The sequence below is a fragment of the Mandrillus leucophaeus genome, unplaced genomic scaffold, assembly GCF_000951045.1.
Source record: "Mandrillus leucophaeus isolate KB7577 unplaced genomic scaffold, Mleu.le_1.0 Scaffold15, whole genome shotgun sequence".
Taxonomy (NCBI): Eukaryota; Metazoa; Chordata; class Mammalia; order Primates; family Cercopithecidae; genus Mandrillus; species Mandrillus leucophaeus.
This window is the reverse complement of record NW_012101476.1, coordinates 2,628,421-2,645,996: the sequence shown is the minus strand read 5'-3', so window position 1 is coordinate 2,645,996 and position 17,576 is coordinate 2,628,421. Positions and strand designations below refer to the sequence as shown.

General features: G+C 54.8%; 1 protein-coding gene across 1 annotated transcript in view; it reads right to left on the bottom strand.

Annotated features, from left to right (window-relative positions):
* The window catches only part of ZMIZ1 (zinc finger, MIZ-type containing 1), a 193,652-nt gene that overhangs the window by 87,045 nt on the left and 89,031 nt on the right, over positions 1 to 17,576 (bottom strand). Inside the window, exons 5-6 of the mRNA XM_011974887.1 lie at positions 17,289 to 17,402; positions 9,704 to 9,809 (exon numbers count right to left, since the gene is read on the bottom strand). Coding sequence (XP_011830277.1) covers positions 9,704 to 9,809; positions 17,289 to 17,402 — 220 coding nt within the window. The remainder of the gene's footprint in view (positions 1 to 9,703; positions 9,810 to 17,288; positions 17,403 to 17,576) is intronic.

Genomic DNA, 17,576 nt, shown 5'->3' with positions numbered 1-17,576 from the left:
ACGATGATACCTGTGACCCCGCATCTCCAGAGAAGCTATTCCAGCTCCTCGGGAGCACCACCGAGTCCCTGGTGACCTGCAGAGATGCATGGATGGCCTGGCCAGAGCTCTGGTCCCACTTCTGCCCTTGCCAAGACCACCTCCCCACCCCTCAGAGCCTCCATTTTTTCCTTAAAATGGGAACAAGCTCATGTGGAGGAGTCATAGGGTTGGACATGGAAGGGAGGGTTAAGGGTTGTGTGGTTACTGCCATCACCCACCCACAGAATGGGAACATTCACTTATTTCAAACCAGGAGAGAAGGCACTGTGTGTATTGCATGTGTATGTGTTTGTAAGCCCTGTGCTTAGCATGGGGTGGGCCTGGCACAAGAAGCTTATCGTCCCTCGCCCTTAAAATTCCAGTTTAGTATTTTTTATTTTAAGAGGCACTCTCACACCCACAGCCTCATCATTCTTCCTGCAGCCGTGAAGGCAGAGAAATGCTGTAGATGGACCAGACTAAGGATGAGATGGCTGCTGGGTGGGGCGCAGCCTACCCCAGGCCCTGGAGCCTCCTTCAGAGCCGCACTTCTTAACTAGGGCACCCTCAAGTGTGGTGTAGGTGATATGGCCTCACAGGTTGCTTAGGTAGTCACAGTTCCCAGTGGGAGAACCACTGCAACCTCAGCTGTCTTTCCATCTTTGGGATGCTGTTGTTTCTCAGAAGACAGGCTCAGTAGCTTGGTGCTCACTGGTCTTTAAGCCTTTCTAAACCCCTTCACCCTTCACCTCCCCCTTTTTGTAAATTAAATTTTTTTTTTGGTAGAGATGTCTCACTATGATGCCCAGGCTGGCCTCAAACTCCTGGCCTCAAGTGATCCTTCCACCTCAGCCTCCCAAAGTGCTAGGATTACAGGAGCGAGCCACTGCACCCAGCCATCACCTCCCTTTTTAACTAGCAGAGAAATGGCTCACCCTCCATCATTGAGCAGTCACCTGTAGCTAAACTAGGAGACAAGGTATGGTACCTATTGTCTTTATTTTGGCAGTTTCGGAATGTGGTAAGGGAGACTGATCTGCCATTTAAGGAAGCAATATAAAGTTTCCTTTAAGAAATATTAAGAACTCAATCTTAATACAAGCGGTACTGAACTATGGCAGAGATGATGAGGGTGTGATGCCAGTGACTGAGTCTGGAAAGCATCTTGTTGCAGGCACTGTGGGTGCCTCTTCTACGTAGCCTCTGCTTACTGCATGCACTGGAACTCTGCCTGGGCATTTTCTGCTAACTTGAGTGCCAAGGGTTCATCCACCTGCTCCCCAACCTCAAGCCGACCTCGCCCAATAATGGTGGAGAGATGGTGGAGAAATGCCTCCTCCTCCTTGCCTCTCAGGTAGGTAAGGGGCACATTCTAGCTGCCAGCACTCCCAGCAGGACTGAGCCCCAGGTGTCCACAGCAGGTTACGTGCTTCCTAGCCACTCTTTTCACTGACTTCCCTCCCTTCCCCATCTCATTTCCTCCACTTCTCGATCAGTGCTTTCTGGGATCCTAAAGGAACAACTTGCACTGGAATCCTCACCGCAGGCTCTGCCTCTGGGAACCCACACTCAGACACACATCATCTGGTTACAATGCCTGCAGCAGCCTGGTCTTCCCCTACTATAGACCTCGTTAATCCCTACTCCCACTCACTGTGCAGATCCCCTGTCCCAATCAGGTGGCCGTGGGGCGGCATAGGAGGTAGGCGGCTGAGGGGCCTGGTAACAGAAGCAGGCCCTTCTTAGGGTCCCGTTCTCCAGGCTCCCCTCTCATTTTGGACAGGCATGGAAAGCAGGTACCCACTGGCTCGGCCCAGGGTATCCTTGTGCACACCCCCGCTCTGTGGGCAGGGGGGCCAGCGATGAGCTAATCCCCCAGATGAGAGGCTGTCCCCTGGAGCTCTCAGGAAACCAGAGAGGGCTATGCTAGGAAAACTGCTGAGCCGGCCAGGAGCTGCCGGTTCTCCTTCTCACCCCGCCCCTGCCAACTCCAACCGTAACTCTGAAGAAACCCACGACCGCTGCTGCTTCTGCTTAAAAACAGAAAGAAGAAAACGTGGGAAACAAAGAAAAGGGTCACCCCTCAGCCCCATCCAGATAGATCCATTACTTGTAAGTTGATATTCTGGTATATTCTCTTCTGGTGTCTGTGCCTAAATACATGTTCATTTTGTTTTTGTACCTGGCTGGGATCATACTAAGTCTAGCACTTTTTATCCTTCTAGAAAGTTAACATGACACGTAAGCATTCCCACATAGTCATCATGCTTTAGAGACCTCGTTTTAATGGCCATAGAAATAGCCTGGAAGTTGTTTCCACATCTGCCCTTTCTCATTCTGGGCATGGCAGGGCCCCTCCCCACTGCTCATTCCTGGAACCCCAGGGACCATCACAGCTGCCCCTCCCCCCAATTCCTTGGCCTGGGAACACTGTGTCCATAAACCATCCCTTTTCTCCAAGAGCAGAGTGAGGCCACCGGATCTCAGGCCTCATCCCTCAGGGAGGTGGGGGAGGGGACGGGAGCCAGGGCCCCTGGCCCAGGCCAGGCCACCCACCAGTTCACCCAGGGTTATTCAGAGCGAGGTGGTTCCCTGGGCTCCAGATCTGACCATCTCGGAAATCAGTCCTGCTTCCAGCACCAGAAGCCATGTGACCTGGGTCTCTGTCTTCTCTCAGAGCCTCAGTTTCCTCCTCTATTAATGGGCATGCTGATAAGAGGGCCGTTGCCTTTCCCATGGCACTGAAACAGAGGGAGGTGAGCGCGTGAACAGGTTTCGTCCACTAAACAGATCTGACCATGAGTCAGTTCCGAGAGGCCGGGTGATGAAATCCAGAGCCCTTTCTAGGGGCACCTGACCCGGAGCGGTGGAGACAGCCCAGCAGGAGGAAGGAAGCCAAATCCCTCCCAACATCCCAGTTTTGCTGAGCTCGGATGTGGGGGTGGGGGCCGGTGTCCAGGAGGAAGTTTGTCTCGGCCTTGAAAAGGTGCCCCAGCCTGCCAGGTGGCTGGCATTTCAAGGGCAAGGGCCTGCCTGCCTGCTGTCTCTGGGGCACCGGCAGCTGGTAACAAATCCCCTGCAATTTGCACCCACCAATCCCGCCTGCTCGCTGGGCAGCCGAGAGCTGTTTTTCACGGAGAGCTGCGCAAAGCTTTGTCTTAGAGAGAGAGCTCTGGCAGGGTGTCCCTGAATAAGGCCATTTGTCCTCCCAGTGAAGGGAAGGCGGATGCATGTTCTGGGGTGGGCAGAGGCAGAGAGGGGTGGAGAGCAGCCACAAGGGAGGCGTGAGGTGGAGATTGGAGTCAAGCCATCAACAGAGACCAGGAATGTCCCCACCACCGTGGGGTCTGAGAGTCCACCATTCAGCCAGGTGACATCAAGAGGGCTGGCTTTCAAAGACAGAAGTTGAAACAGTGGTTTATGGCCTGGCTTAAGGTGTCCTGAGCAGAAGAGGTAGAAATGACTTGGCTGGTCTCTGACACCTGTGCCTCTCCCAACAATCTGAAGGCTGGGGCACTCTCCAGGGCCCTTGGGGTCAGGCTCTTTCTCTGAGCCCTGGGGCTGCTGCACCAGTTGTTATAGAAGCTCCCTGGGATTGAGAGCTCCAATGTTAAGTACTCAGCCTCTCCCAAGCACTCTCTCCATGGACCACAGGTCACAGACAGGGAGGGCGAGACATGGACCCCTTTGCATTCCTGATTCTTTACCTCCCAGGCTGGCCAGGGGCCCAGGGCATGTCTCAGCCCCTCTCCTGTGATCTGCTGACATTTCCCATGGCTGTCAGCTCCTCTGGGGACTGTCAACACACCAGGGAAACCAGGCTGAGGAGATGTTTGTGGACAAAAAGTAAGCAATCCACTCTGCATGGGACCCAGGACTCGGGCTGCTGCGTTGCGATGTGAGGGTGTCCTTGGAACAGAGGTCAGAAACACTCATGTCCACAGGGCTGGTTTCCAACGGTGGGGAAGGCCATGGGTGTGAGACAATAGAGAGGGATGGGGAGGGCACAGCGCCTGTCCCAGAGGTTAGCTACCACCACCCAGTCAGTCCCAGTCAGCTGTGAGGATGCGGGTCCAAGATTCCCACTCAAAGGAAGCCAGGCATTTGACTCTACTGTACACATTTCCTAAACAGTGAATGCTGGCAACTTGTATGCATTAAAAAAAAAATTGAGGGTCCAACCTCAGGTGTCTGTGGGCAGCCAGTCTGTGTACTCTGATTGACAGCCACCAGTCACTTATCCTTAAGGAAAACCGGCCTCTTCCTCAGTGGTGGCAGTTCTTCCAGTTCTGACCACTCTCCTGAGTTCTGATGACCTGTCTCAGGACATCCTGCGGAAGCCCCAAGGTCTCCCGTACCTGCTGCTCTCTCTGCGTTTTGACTCTGCCAACAGCATGAGGGTGGGAGCCCACAACTGTGAGGCCTGCCTCAGGCAGACAGGAAGGGCGGGAGAAGGCAGCCGGCATGCGGGCTCTCCTCTGGACTCTGGCCCTGCCTCGCTAGGACTTGGGCTGCGTCCTCCCCTTCTCTGGGCCCTGGGCTCCAGCATTCCCTATTCGATTATTTCAACAGCGACTGGCTGCTCACGGGTCAGCTGAGGCCATACGGCTTTCTTCAAGCATGGACAGGAGCTGAGACAGGCAGAAGGCTCATGGGGACCTCGACATGGTGACAGCCTGGTGCTGGTGCCCACGGTGCCAGCAGGCATGGGACTGCTCGGTGCTGAGGAGGCTGACATTTCAGCGCTGCCCGCCAAGTCCCCTCGGGCTGGCATGGAGGGTGGGGGTGGGGCAATGCTAAGGCCAGGCCTGGGGAGAATTAAGGGAGTATCAGGATGCCGGGCCGGACAGGTGACCTTCTGTACTGAGGAGGTAGGGGGCCTGGTGAGGAGGAGGATCCCGCCCGCGCACGCACATGCTCCTGTGAGCGCGCTCTGAGGCTAAAGGCTGCGCCAGAACAAAGAGCTGGGGGCTGGGCGTCCAGGGCCGCGTGGAGCCGCCTGCCTGGCGGCTGCTGCAATGACTGCCTGCACTCGCCTCCTTAGCACTCTCCCAGGACACACACACACACACGCACACACACAAGCATGCATGCACGCACATGCACACACGTGCTCCTGCACCACGGCCGGCTCACCGCCAGCTCTCCTGACAAAGCCCCGCTCCAAGCTCGCTCACTGCATGATCTCATCCTGGCCCTCCTTGGCTGGCCTGGCCTCCTGACAAGGGAGACAGACAGGGGGACGCAGCGCCAGGGCGACTCACGCAGGCATGCACCTACGCACAGATAACATGCATGCAGACACAGATAAGCATGTACATATACACAGCCATGCACAAACACCATGCAGATACATACATGTACACAACCACGCACACACAGACATGCACACAGGTACACATACATCATAGACATACACACACCATGGACACAGCCATGTACATGTACATGGCCATACATAGCATGCACAGATACACACGCGTACACAGCTATGCAGACACACACAGAGGCATGCACAGGTACACAGGCACACACCCACATACAAAGCCATATACTCTCCCCGACACAAACATACACAGCCACACACACACCATACACACAGACCTACAGAGGGAAAAAGTCTGAGACCCAGAGAAACCCAGGAAGGCAGAGAAAGCCATGGGAAGCCAGAGATGGACAGGGGCCGCTGCATAGAGACAGACCTACAGACACGGAGACCAAAGAGAGAACAGAGCGGGGAGCCCTGGGAGGGCAGAACTGCACAGGCACGTCAGACAGGTGTGCAAAGGCAGGAGGGCGGACAGCTGGTCCAGACTGGCTGAAGGGGCTTGAGGGCTGGAGCGAGTTCTGGAACTGCAGAGGCCTCCCTGGGAGTGGGCTGGGCAGGTGGGAGCGGCCAACCCCACACAGGCACACTGGGGCTGTGCCCAGGGGCAGGGTCACTGCAGGTCACGCACACGAACAGAGACAAGGGGAGACAGGCCAGTGGGAAACAGGCTTGCTGCCACAGAAAGGGTCTTAGAGAGGCTGGGAGTCACATTGGCTAAGAGACAGACATATGGAAGCGGAGGAGGAAGGCTGGAGGGTCATATTTACTTGGCCCCCAGTGTGTGTCAGGTATTAGCTGGGCCCCTTCCTCACTCCCATTATTAGGGGGTCCCACTGCATCCTCACAGGCAGCCCATGACATGGGCTGTCTTCACAGCTGTCTTCACAGACGAGGCCACAGCTCGGACAGGTGGCCAAGAGGAGGCCCGGCGCCAGTGCCATATCTAGGACTTGGGGTCCCAGCTTGACTCGCCATGGCCTCCACCCCTCTTATGGCCCAGCCTGCCCCTGGCAGGCCCTTCACCCCTCAAATAAAACCAGCAGGTGGAGGCTCCCCCCTCAGACTGGCCCCCTTTCCTTTCCAGAAGATGGGGCAAGCAGGGGGTGACTGGGATCCCAAGAGCCCGTATGTCTAGAGGGGTGGCCTTGAAAGGTAGTTAGTCATGGCTGTGGGCACTGACAAGGGTTTGACTCCTAATAAGGAAATTCAAGGATGGCCAAGCCACAGGCACTCCTGTGCCTCAGTGTTCTCAGCTGCAGAACGGGTACACTGAGAATTCATCTCCTGGGAGCCTGTGTAGTGTCAGAGGGTCACATGAGTTCACAGACACAATGCATGGGAAAGGGCTTTCTAAATTATAAAGGCTGTGTTCAAGCGGGGGTGCAGATGGAGGAAAGAACAAATCCCTGTTTCAAGTGAAGAAGTGATGCTGGGAATGCCACTCAGAGGCCTTGCTAGAGACCCCTGAGCAGCATGAAGGGCTCTCTCCAACAGAAATGGATGGCTGCCCAGGCCTGCTGTGATGGGGCAGGCAGAGCCCTGGGCCTGCAGCCAGGGGGCTAGGAGTTCAGGTTCCAGACCATTACTTATGAGTTGGGTGACCTCAGGGAAGTCATAGGACCTCTCTAAGCTTCCATTTCTTCATCCATAAATGTAGATAGTATTCTGTGTCTCACAAAGCTGGGCACCGCCACAAAACATATGAGAACGCCCAGCATGTGTCAGCAGGGCAGGGGTTTCAGTGACCCTTTGTGGAGGGGCTGCACGGAGACCTGAGTCTCTCCTGCTCCTCTGGAGAGGCGCTGGGCTCCTGGGACAGCCCATTCTCCAGGTCTCCTTCTCCCTCTGTGGCATAGTTTTGCCTCTTAAATATCCCTCTGTCTCCATTCCACTCGTCTTCCTGATCCAGCCACCATCATCCTCACCCCGACCTCCCCAGTGATCTGTCAACCGGCTACCTACATCCAGGTGGGCTTCCAGGCCCCGTGCAATCTGTTCTTTTATAGCCAGAGCCGTCGTCACAAAATGAGCATTTAGCCATGTTCCCATTACTTTCAGGACAAAGACCGTGACCTCCAAGACAGGCCCTGAATGTTTCCGCTGCTGCTGATCTCTCCAGCCTCGCCTTTGCCATGTACCCCCTGCCTCTGGGCTCCAGAATCACTGCATTTCTCTTAGTTCTGACAAAAAGCTATGCATGCTCCTCTTCCACCTCAACACCTTTGCACAGGCTGTCCCCTTAACTGCAAAGATGCTCTTTCTTGTTTTCTTCACTTACCAACCTTTGGGTCTCGGGGGAGACTGCTACAACCCCAGAGTGGTCTGCCCTCAACAACATCCCCTTGCCATCCTTCACTTTTCCTTCAAGGCACTTATCACAGCTTGAGCTTACACACACACACACACCCCCCTACCCCTCTAATTATTTGATCGATGTTTTCCTCTCCCTCTAGACTAGGGATCAGGAAGTATAGTTAATCACTTGGTTTTTTTGTTCTGGTTTCTTGGCTGTTGTTGTTTTGAGATAGGGTCTTGCTCTATCACCCAGGCTGGAATGCAGGGGCTCGATCTTGACTCACTGCAACCTCCACCTCCCAGGCTCAAGTGATCCTCCCATCCCAGCCTTCCAAGCAGCCTGGGACCACAGGCGTGCACCACCACACCCAGCTAATTTTTGTATTTTTTTGTAGAGATGGGGTTTCACCATGTTACCCAGGCTGGTCTCGAACTCCTGAACTCAAGTGATCCACCTACCCGAGCCTCCCAAAGTGCTGGGATTACAGGTGTGAGCCACTGCACACAGCACTTGTTTTCATAAATAAAGTTTTCGTGGAACCAGCCAACTCCATTCCTCTACGTACTATCTATGGCAGCTTTCACAGAGCCCCCACAGCCTAAGATATATACTGTCTGGCCCTTGATGGAAAAAGCTTGCGGCCCCTGCTCTGCACTGTGAGTTTCTCGAGGCAGGACCTTTTCTGTTTAGTTGCCCTTGTAAATTCAGCCCTTGCCAGGTGCCTGCACAGTATGGGCACTCAAGAGGTACGTGTCTTTGATAAGTCATTTCTACCTTGTCAACACTGTATTGACTTAAGTCATTATGAAAACAGCACACTCCATCAGGAATAGATGTCCCTTGTGAGATTCCAAGACCATTTTCTGGCAAGCAATTCAATATGATAGCAATATCCCAATGCAGGCGGGCCAAGGGTTTCAGAGTAGCTATTGGCTAATGAGGCCACCACACACTTACGTGTGCAGCGCCATCCGCGTGAGATTATAAGTTGAGCATATTTATGGAAACACATTGTGAGATGTCCTTACAACGTTTTCATGAAGGCTGTGTCTATATACACTCCAAAGAACTGACTGATGAATTCAGTGAAAACGTCCGTTTTATTGTTATACAAAGGAAATAACTTTCTTTTTTGCTTTTTCAACTGCTTGTCCTGACTCCATAAGGAATGTTAACAATATCCAGACATGGTGCTAGGCACTTTATGTATTTCTAGCACTTACAATGACCCCTGAAGTCAGGGGTCTCCTTATCATTCCTGCCTTCCCTGAGAGATCAGCTGAGGCTCAGAGACCACACACTTAGCAAGTGACAGGTCTGTCCGGCTTAAAGCTAGCAGGGCGCCTGAGGCCTAAGCAAGGTTATGAGGATGGTGGGAAATGTAAAATAAAACTGTATCTTTAAAAAGTGCTCAAAGCCCTCCCAGACAGAATGCTGCTTGGCACTCTCCATGGCCCCTGCTTAATACAGGGTTCGCAGGTGATGACAAAGTTGCAATGTGGAACCCTGAGTGTAGTGATTCATTTTGTTTTCAATTTTGTTACATTTTAAACAATTTTTGGGGATGAATGAAGGTAGTGGAGTATAAAGGTTAAGAACGCTGACTCTGAAGTACAGGCCTGGGCTTAAATCCCTGCTGTGCTGCCTTCCAGTTGTGTGGCCTTGGGAAATGTCCTCAGTGTCAGTGAGCCTCAGTTTCCTCATCTGTAAAATGGGGAGATCACAGTGCTTATGCCAAGGGGTCACTGTGGTGATGGAGTGAACTGATGCTGGTCCTGCCTGTAGCACAGTGCCTGCTGCTGGGGTTTGGTGTGCCTCGGGACCCTCTCTGGCCCTGTGGTACCCTCCAAGACAAGTATACTCCCTGGGAGAGGCACGGGGACAGCCCCATCTGTGGGTTCCAGAGCCTGTTGGATGAGTAGCTCTTCCTCAGGGGCTCGCACTACACCTAGACAAATGGAGGCACCAGCCGACAGGGACAACAGACAGGCCTGGTTTAGAGTCAGTTCCCCTCCCTACCTCCCGATGACATCGCGGAGTCCCCCACGGACACCTACCGGCAGACTTTGGGGTGAACTTGTCTCGGTTTGCAGCACATACGGCCAGTAGTCTGTAGCCAAGGTCCAGGTCGAAGCCTTGCTGGGCTGCCACCCGACTGACCACCTGACAGCAAGAGGGGAGGAGGGCAGGTGAGTCATGGAGCCCAGAGCCAGTGGATATGCCCGTTTTGCAGGTGAAGTGGGTGAGGTAGGCAGGCTAAGGCAGGCCCCCGCCATCAGGCGGAGCCAGGAGTCTACCGTGCCTTCTTCAGTCGCTCAGCAAATACTGATTAACACCTCTTCTGTGCCAGGCCCTGGGATCCTGGCCCCGTCCTCAGGGGTTTCCCAGGCTGACAATGGGCCCGACAGCAAACCCATAGGCCCCGCCGCTTCCAAGGGCTCAGATTCGACCACATTCTAGGAGTCGGCTGGGGATCCTGTACCACCATCCTTAGGGTGGGCCCTAAGGGTCTCTGCTCCATCTGTGTGGCTCTTCCATCTCCTTTCCATGGGGCCTGTTATAAATGCAGACTCTTAGGCCCAGCCCCTCCCCTCCGAATCAGCATGCACCTCATGTAAAGCAGTGATTTAGGCCAGGTGTGGTGGCTCACACCTATAATCCTAGCACTTTGGGAGGCTGAGGAAGGTGGATCACTTGAGGTCAAGAGTTCGAGACCAGCCTGGGCAACATGGTGAAACTCTGTCTCTTCTAAAAATAAAAAAAATTAGCCGGGCATGGTGGCGGGCACCTGTAATCCCAGCAATTCTGGAGGCAGAGGCAGGAGAAGCGCTTCAACCTGGGATGGGGAAGTTGCAGTGGGCCTAGATCGTACCACTGCACTCCAGCCTGGGCAGAACAGCAAGACTCCTTCTCAAGTCTTGATTTAGAACAAACTGCTTCCCACGGGGCTTCAGGTCAGAGCTGTTTAATGGACTAAGGCTTCCTGGATGGGGCAGGCATCCTAATGCTGCTCCATGCCAAGCACCCTGCGGCCCCCTCAACCTTAGCCAGAAACTGCAGGACTCCCATGCGCAGCCTGGGGTTTGTCTCTAGCCTCAAGCCCCAGCATATGGGGGGCTTCCATAACAGCAGTGATGTGTTTGCAGCCTGAAGGTCCCACCCATCTCCTTATAAATCTCAGAAGCAGGGGCTGGCAGGGTGAGAGGCGGGAGACTGGGAGGGCCATTGGTCCCCTGGGGGGCAGTGTGGGACAGGGCGCTCCAGGGGACCCTCGGATGGCTCTGCAAGTTCATGCCCCTCTGGCTTCACTCTGTCCCCACCCATTTCCAGGTGTCCCGGGACTCCCAGATCTGCTCCCTCACACCCGCCTTCCTCATTAACAGCAGCAAAATTAGCTTTCTCTATTAAGAAGGAAGGACCTTGGAAAATGGAGTCATTTAGAAAGCAGCTGGGGTGGCTATGGCTGAGTGGGGAGAGCACCCAGATGCAGTAGGCTGGTACTTATGAAAAAGGGGGGACTCAGCTGCCAAGCCTCCAGGAACCACCTGCTCCAGAGGCGCCTGGAGGGGCCTCAGACTGCCATGGGGTTTGGCCCGGCCCCCAGATCCAACAGAATCGTTCCCCACCGCCGCTTTATATCTCAGGGATTTGTGAAAGGGGCTCTGGGGCTAAAAGGGGTGGGAACACCATTTATCTAGACCAATTTAAAACAACACTGGAGACTCAGAGAATGTCCCGTGCTGAATCAGGGAGGAGCCAACAGGTTCCCCTTCCCAGGATCACCAGTGACTCCTGGAATGGGACTGTGGCCCTCCCTGCACCCTCCTGTGCAGGGCTAATGTTTGAGCCAGGTTGGGAGGAAAAAGGATGTTGTCAGGTTAGGATGTTTGCTCAGCGTCTCTGCTGCAAACAGAAGCCCCTGGCACAGAAGTCTTCCACACTCCCTAGGCCTCTTTCCCACGGGCTTTGTTTGCCCCTCTACATGTCCCAGTCTCTGGGCCACCCCAGGGTGAGGACACCCTCACCATAAGTCTCACTGTCCACATAGAAAAACCAAGGTCCCTAACTCTTTATGGCCTGTTGAGTATTTCAAGCCTGCAGGCAGACTCTCCTTCAGAGAGTGAGGAGGAAGGTTCTGGGCTGGAGGTTGCCACTGCAGCTCATACGTGGACTCTGGTGCCTTCCCTCTTTGTAGAACCTTAGGTGGAAGCCTGTGAGCACAGAGTGGCCTGTTCCGACTGGTGCAGTCGTGAGGCTGCTGTCAACGGGAAACACTGATGCTGACAGGTGCTGCAGTGAAAATGCTGGCTCCCACACACATAGGTGCTTTGTCTGCAACAAAGTGCAAATTCTTCCAGCAGCTCCACCAGGTACGTATTATTATTATTATCTCTGATTTACAGATGAGGAAACAGAGGTTGAACAAACCTCAAAGCTGGTCAGTGACACAGCCAGGATGTGATCCAGGCAGTCTAGCTGAAAACTCTGGGCCCTTTCTGTGCTAAGACTTCTTTCTCAGTCCACAAAGGGTTAACGCCATAACTTCCAACCTGCACTGAGGACCCTCTGGCCCTGGGTTGAGGGAAGGAAGGCAAAAGTCCCCATGTTTGGCCAATACTGGCTAATCCTGTTGCTCTAGTTAAAAAGGAAAAAATACTAGCCAAAGAGCTAGAGGCGCCTGGTGCTGTATGGCGGCTGCAAGGGCCAACCGGGTGGGTGGAGGAGCAGGGACTTCCGCTTGTCACCAAGTCATTTGTGCCCCAGCATTCAGAAGGGTCACTGGCTCCAATAGCCTCCTTTCACTGATGAGGAAGTCAACGCCACAGAGCACAGGTGTGGCAGAGTAAGCTGAATCGAATCCTGTGACCCTACAGTGCCTCATGCATTGCTATCCCCTGGGTTCCTCTGGCCCAGCCTGAGGACCCCCAGAAAGTCCTGGGAGGCAAGGTCTGACTGGCAGTGGTGGGAGCGTGGGCTCAGCTGTGTGGCTTGTTTTGAAGAGAGGGCCGCTCTCACCCCAGTGGTCATGGTGCTGTCTGTGAAGGTCCTATGCGGTGCAAGGACCCCTCCCCATAAAAGCCAGCGTGAGTGGCTGGGGCGCTGTGGTCCTCTGCTGGCTGCCCAGGCACTGCTGCTTGACCCACGGTGGCGGGGGGCAGGGGAGCACTCCTGAGGCCGCCCTGTCATCCTGGCTGCCAGACACCTAGATCCCTGGAGCCAGGGGACCTCACAGGTCAGGGAGCCCAGCCTCATGCCACAGAGAGGGAAACTAAAGTCCAGACAAAAGATGGAGAACTTGGCTGGGTATGGTAGCTCACACCTGTAATCCCAGCAGTTTGGAAGGCTGAGGCAGGACAGCTTACGCCCAGGAGTTCAAGACCAGTCTGGGAAACATAGCAAGATCTCATCTGTACACAATTTTTTTTTTTTTTTGAGACAGAGTCCCACTCTGTTGCCCAGGCTAGAGTGCAATAGCATGATTTCAGCTCAGTGCAACCTCCGCCTCCTGAGTTCAAGGAATTTTCCTACCTCAGCCACCCGAGAAGCTGGGATTACAGGCGCGCGCCACCACATCCAGCTAATTTTCTTTTGTTCTTTTAGTAGAGACAGGGTTTCACCATGTTGGCCAGGCTGGTCTTGAACTCCTGACCTCAGGTGTGCTTGGGCTTATAGGCGTGAGCCATCGTGCCCAGCCCCATCTGTCCAAAAATTTATTTAGTCTGGTGTGATGGTGCAGGCCTGTGGTACCTAGCTACTTAGGAGGCTGAGGTGGGAGGATCATTTGAACCCAGGAGTTTGAGACCATCCTGGGCAACATAGCAAGGCCCCACCTCTAAGAAAAAAATTTTAAAAATTGACCTGGCATGGTGGCAGGCGCCTCTAGTCCCAGTTACCCAGGAGGCTGAGGCAGGAGGATCACTTAAGCCCAGGAGGTCGAGGCTACAGTGAGCAATGATCGTGCCACCGCATTCCAGCCTGGATGACAGGGCAAGACCCTGTCTCTAAAATTTAAAAAAATTAAAAAAAAAAAACCAAAAAAAAAACAGACGGTCACTTGCTCAAGGTCACATGGTAAATTACATTAGTCCCACAAAACAACTGAGTTGTCTTGAAAAGCGTCCAGCCTGCTGGCCGCAAAGGAGGACAGGCTGTCTGGGGAATGCTGGAGAAGGGGTCTCCGTTCCTGGCAGAGGGGCGGGACCTGAAAGGTCTTTCTGACTCTGACCGCCTCTGAAGCTGCGAGGCGTCCTCGTTGGGGAGATGAGGAAGAGGCCTGCTGATGTGACACCTGTTTCCCTCCCGGACCTGCTCTCCCACTGTCTCCTCTGTCTTGTGCCGTTCCCTAAGGTCACGAGAGGGAGGGAGAGGGCGCCCAGAGGGGCTGCTCTGCCTGACTACTGGAGGAGGAAGGGCCTACTTCTGATGAGGAAGTGGTGGCCCGGGGCTTGTGCCCACTCCTGGGGCAGGGCCTGGGGGTCCTGTGCTTCCGCATCCTTAAGTCTCAAGGTGTGAAGCAGAGGGGAAGGCAGGGCCAGGTCTGGGGTGACTTTAACTGTGCCTGAGCTGCTTAGAAGCGAGTATGACAGAAATGTGTCCATTTGCTGCTCAGGGCTAAGTGGTTTTTAATTTATATCCCCAAAGTAAGCTGGATCCAGAGGAATTTGGAGTTTGCTTCCAGAGGTCACCCAGGGGATTGCAGCAACCTGGAGGTCTCAGGCTGACACCTGGATGGGGAGGGTGTGTGTGTGGTGGGTGGGGAAGGGGACAGCTGTCTTGCCCCACCTAGGTCCCTTGGGATCTACCTCCCGCATCCTGTTCATCTCCATGGGGCAGGGCTGGGGCTGAGGGTGCCTGGGGAATGGGGGTACTGGCAACAGGGCCCAGAGGTTCTCAGGGAGTCTGTGGGACCAGCCTGGGACTGGGGTAAGCTGCTCCCCCTCCCAGTGGCCTTGTTTGTAAAATGGGAGTAGTGACTCGCTGCCCACCTCAAAGGGTCTTTATAAGGATCCAAAGAGACAGTGCCTAGGGAAAATACCCTGAGCACTGAAGTGTCATTTATGACAATCCCCACTACTCCCCCAGCAAGCCCCTTCAAGCTGCTGGCTCTACTGACCTCTAAGGGACAGCCAGACTCAGGTCTCTGCAGCTGTGGCCAGGCTGCAGGAGTGGGGGCCATTCCACCAGGTGCATGCCTTACACTGGGGGCAGGGAGCAGAGGCCCAGGAGAGTGGGCACTGTCTACACAGCCTCCCCTGCCATGGCTTCCTCTCTGTCCAGCCAGATCCCATGGCACCCTCCCTCCTCCAGGAAGCCCTCCATGATCCCTCCATCCTGCCCTCCAAAGATGCTCCCTTCAGAGCTCCTGCCCCCATGCAAATCACAGCCCATCACTCTCCTACTGACAACCCTTCAAGGGCTCCCCACTGCCCTTCCAATAATGCCCAGGCCCTGCGTTAGCTGCTTTCTGCCTCCTTCCTCTGCTTAATCTCACACCCTTCTCCCTCCCCTGGGCTCCAGCCACCTGAACCTTCTTTCTGTTTATGAACAGAGCAAGGCTCAGGGCCTTTGCATCAGCAGTTCCCTCTGCCTGGAGCACCCTGCTCTCTCATCCTCCCAAGGAGGTCACCTCCTCAGGAGACATTTCCTGCCCTGTGCCCTTGCTCTCTCTCCCGGAGCTCTAGCATGTGTCCCTGTTTGTTCCTTTGCAGGTTCAATGTCAGGCTCTCCCTGGCAGGCCAGCCCCTTGATAATGGTGCCTCTGGGGCCCAGCACAGAGCCTGGCCCCCAGCAAGAGCCCAGTGAATGTTCGTGAATGAACGCATGGACAAGAGGGCCAAGGCAGAGCCAGTTCTTGGTCCATCCAGGCTGGTGAGGGCGGCTCTCTGATTCAGTCTCCAGTCCCTACATCCTAGATAGACAGGGTCAGGCTCGGGGCAGTGTGCTGGAGACTGTGGCAGCCTGGCTGGCCACACATCATACAAGGTCCCCACCTCCTCCATCCTCCGCTGGGGTGGAAGTGAGGGGGCCTCTGGCAACATCTGTCCCTGCCCACAGGGCTTAGCCTGGAACCAGATCCCCACAAAGAAGATTAGAGGGCTGTGGGGAGGGAGAGGGGAGCCCATGGGCTGAAGGATGAGGAAGACTGGGCAGTGCAGGTGGCTGCTCGATTTGGCCCGGTGGCCTGAGGGAGCCAGATGGTGCTGACTTCTGACAAGCAGAGGAGCCCCAGGAGGGTCCTGGCTGCGTCCCTGTCTGGCATCCCTAATGGCCAAGGGCATCCCCTCTGGAGACAGGCAGGGCCTCGGCTGGAATCCCAGGCCCACCTCTAAGGCTGTGCACCCTTGGGAAGTCAGTTACAAGTCTCAGTTTCCTCCTCTGTAAAATGGGGAGTGTTGCAGGCCAGGCTCACTGAGGGGATTTGGTGGGACGGCATATTCTGTGGGCCGGCTCCCCACCGGGCACAGAACAGATGCTTTGTCACGATAGCTGTGGCCGCTATTTCTTCCTCTCCAGGCCAAGGCCATGTGGGCCTTTTGTCTCCTCCCAGCTTTTCAGGAAGCCTGGTGCCCGTGGACCATGCCCACTGTTCCCGCCTGGCCAGACATCCGCCATGTCCCTCCTCTCCCAGCCTCAGGCTAGGCGGGCTCCCCTGCCATCTGTTTACCCACATTCCTTTCAAAGCGGACTCAGGGCCTTCTGAGCAGCTGCCCTCTCTGGTCATCACACTTATGGACACAGGCCACATGGCTGGGGACATTCCCAAGCTTTGAGTGACTTTCATGGGTCCTGTTAGATGGCAAGCTCCTTAGCCTGGCCGATCATACCACAAACTCTGGACCTGGCCTCTGCCCAGTTTGCAGCCTCGACCCTTCCAGTTCTCTGGCCTCTTGCAGATGCTGTTCCGTGTGCCTGAGCACTCCTGCTCCCCTCTGTTGCTTGGCAGAGTCTGGCACACGAAGGGTGGCTCCTTTCCTTTCCTCCGTTTTCCACGCCCCATCCCGCCACCCAGCCAGTTCAGGATTCCCTTCTCTGTGCTGCCTTCACTGTGGACATGATTTTCTCAGTCACTTCTTTATACATCTGCCTCCTCCACTACAGAGGAAACCAGGCTCGGTGAAGCCTTATTCATCTTCAGTTTCCCCGGACTTATCAGAGGGATCATACGTGATCAATGAGAGATCAATGCTTATTTGGCTAGATGGATGGATGTAAGAGGGGTTCAATCAATGCTTACCTGAATGGATGCATGACGACAAAAGAAGCTCCACACGTTTGCTAAGTGAATGAATGAATGAACGACTGGATAAAAAATGGCTGAAAACCCTTTGAGAGTCTCTCTACTGTGCTTATGATGAAACAGTGACCCACAAAGTGAGCCCTGAGTCTTTCTCATCAAGTGTGGGAACCCACACAATCCCTAGGGACTGTGCCTCCTCATCAATTCCAGGTCCCCTGGGGGGTGTGCACGTGGGGGACACACCCAATAGGGCCATCCCCCTAGCACCAGTGTCTTCCCAGGGACCCAACTCTCACTGATGTCACCTCCCAATGTCTGACAACCTCTCTGACACCTGGACGGGCACACTAGCCCTCAGCTGACGTTCCTGGGCAGGAATGCAGGTGCACAGGGTGCAGACTCACCGTCAAACAGCCCATCAGGCTCTGCTCAAAGGGCCGCTGGAAGGCCCGTGGGTCTCCACACCAGTCCAGCAGCTCCGTGGCAGCATTGTGGAAGTTGGCAGGATTCTGTAAGTGCTGTGGGAAAGGAAAATGAGGTGGCTCAGGCTCCAGGAATGAGGGTAGCATGGGCAGCATGTGGGCGTCTGGAGTGGGAAGACCTCAGCCGCACTGGGGAGGAGGTTCACGGAAAGGGGTAAAGGGGTAGTTGGGATCAGTGGGCTTTCTCATGCTCGATTTCACCCCCTGTGC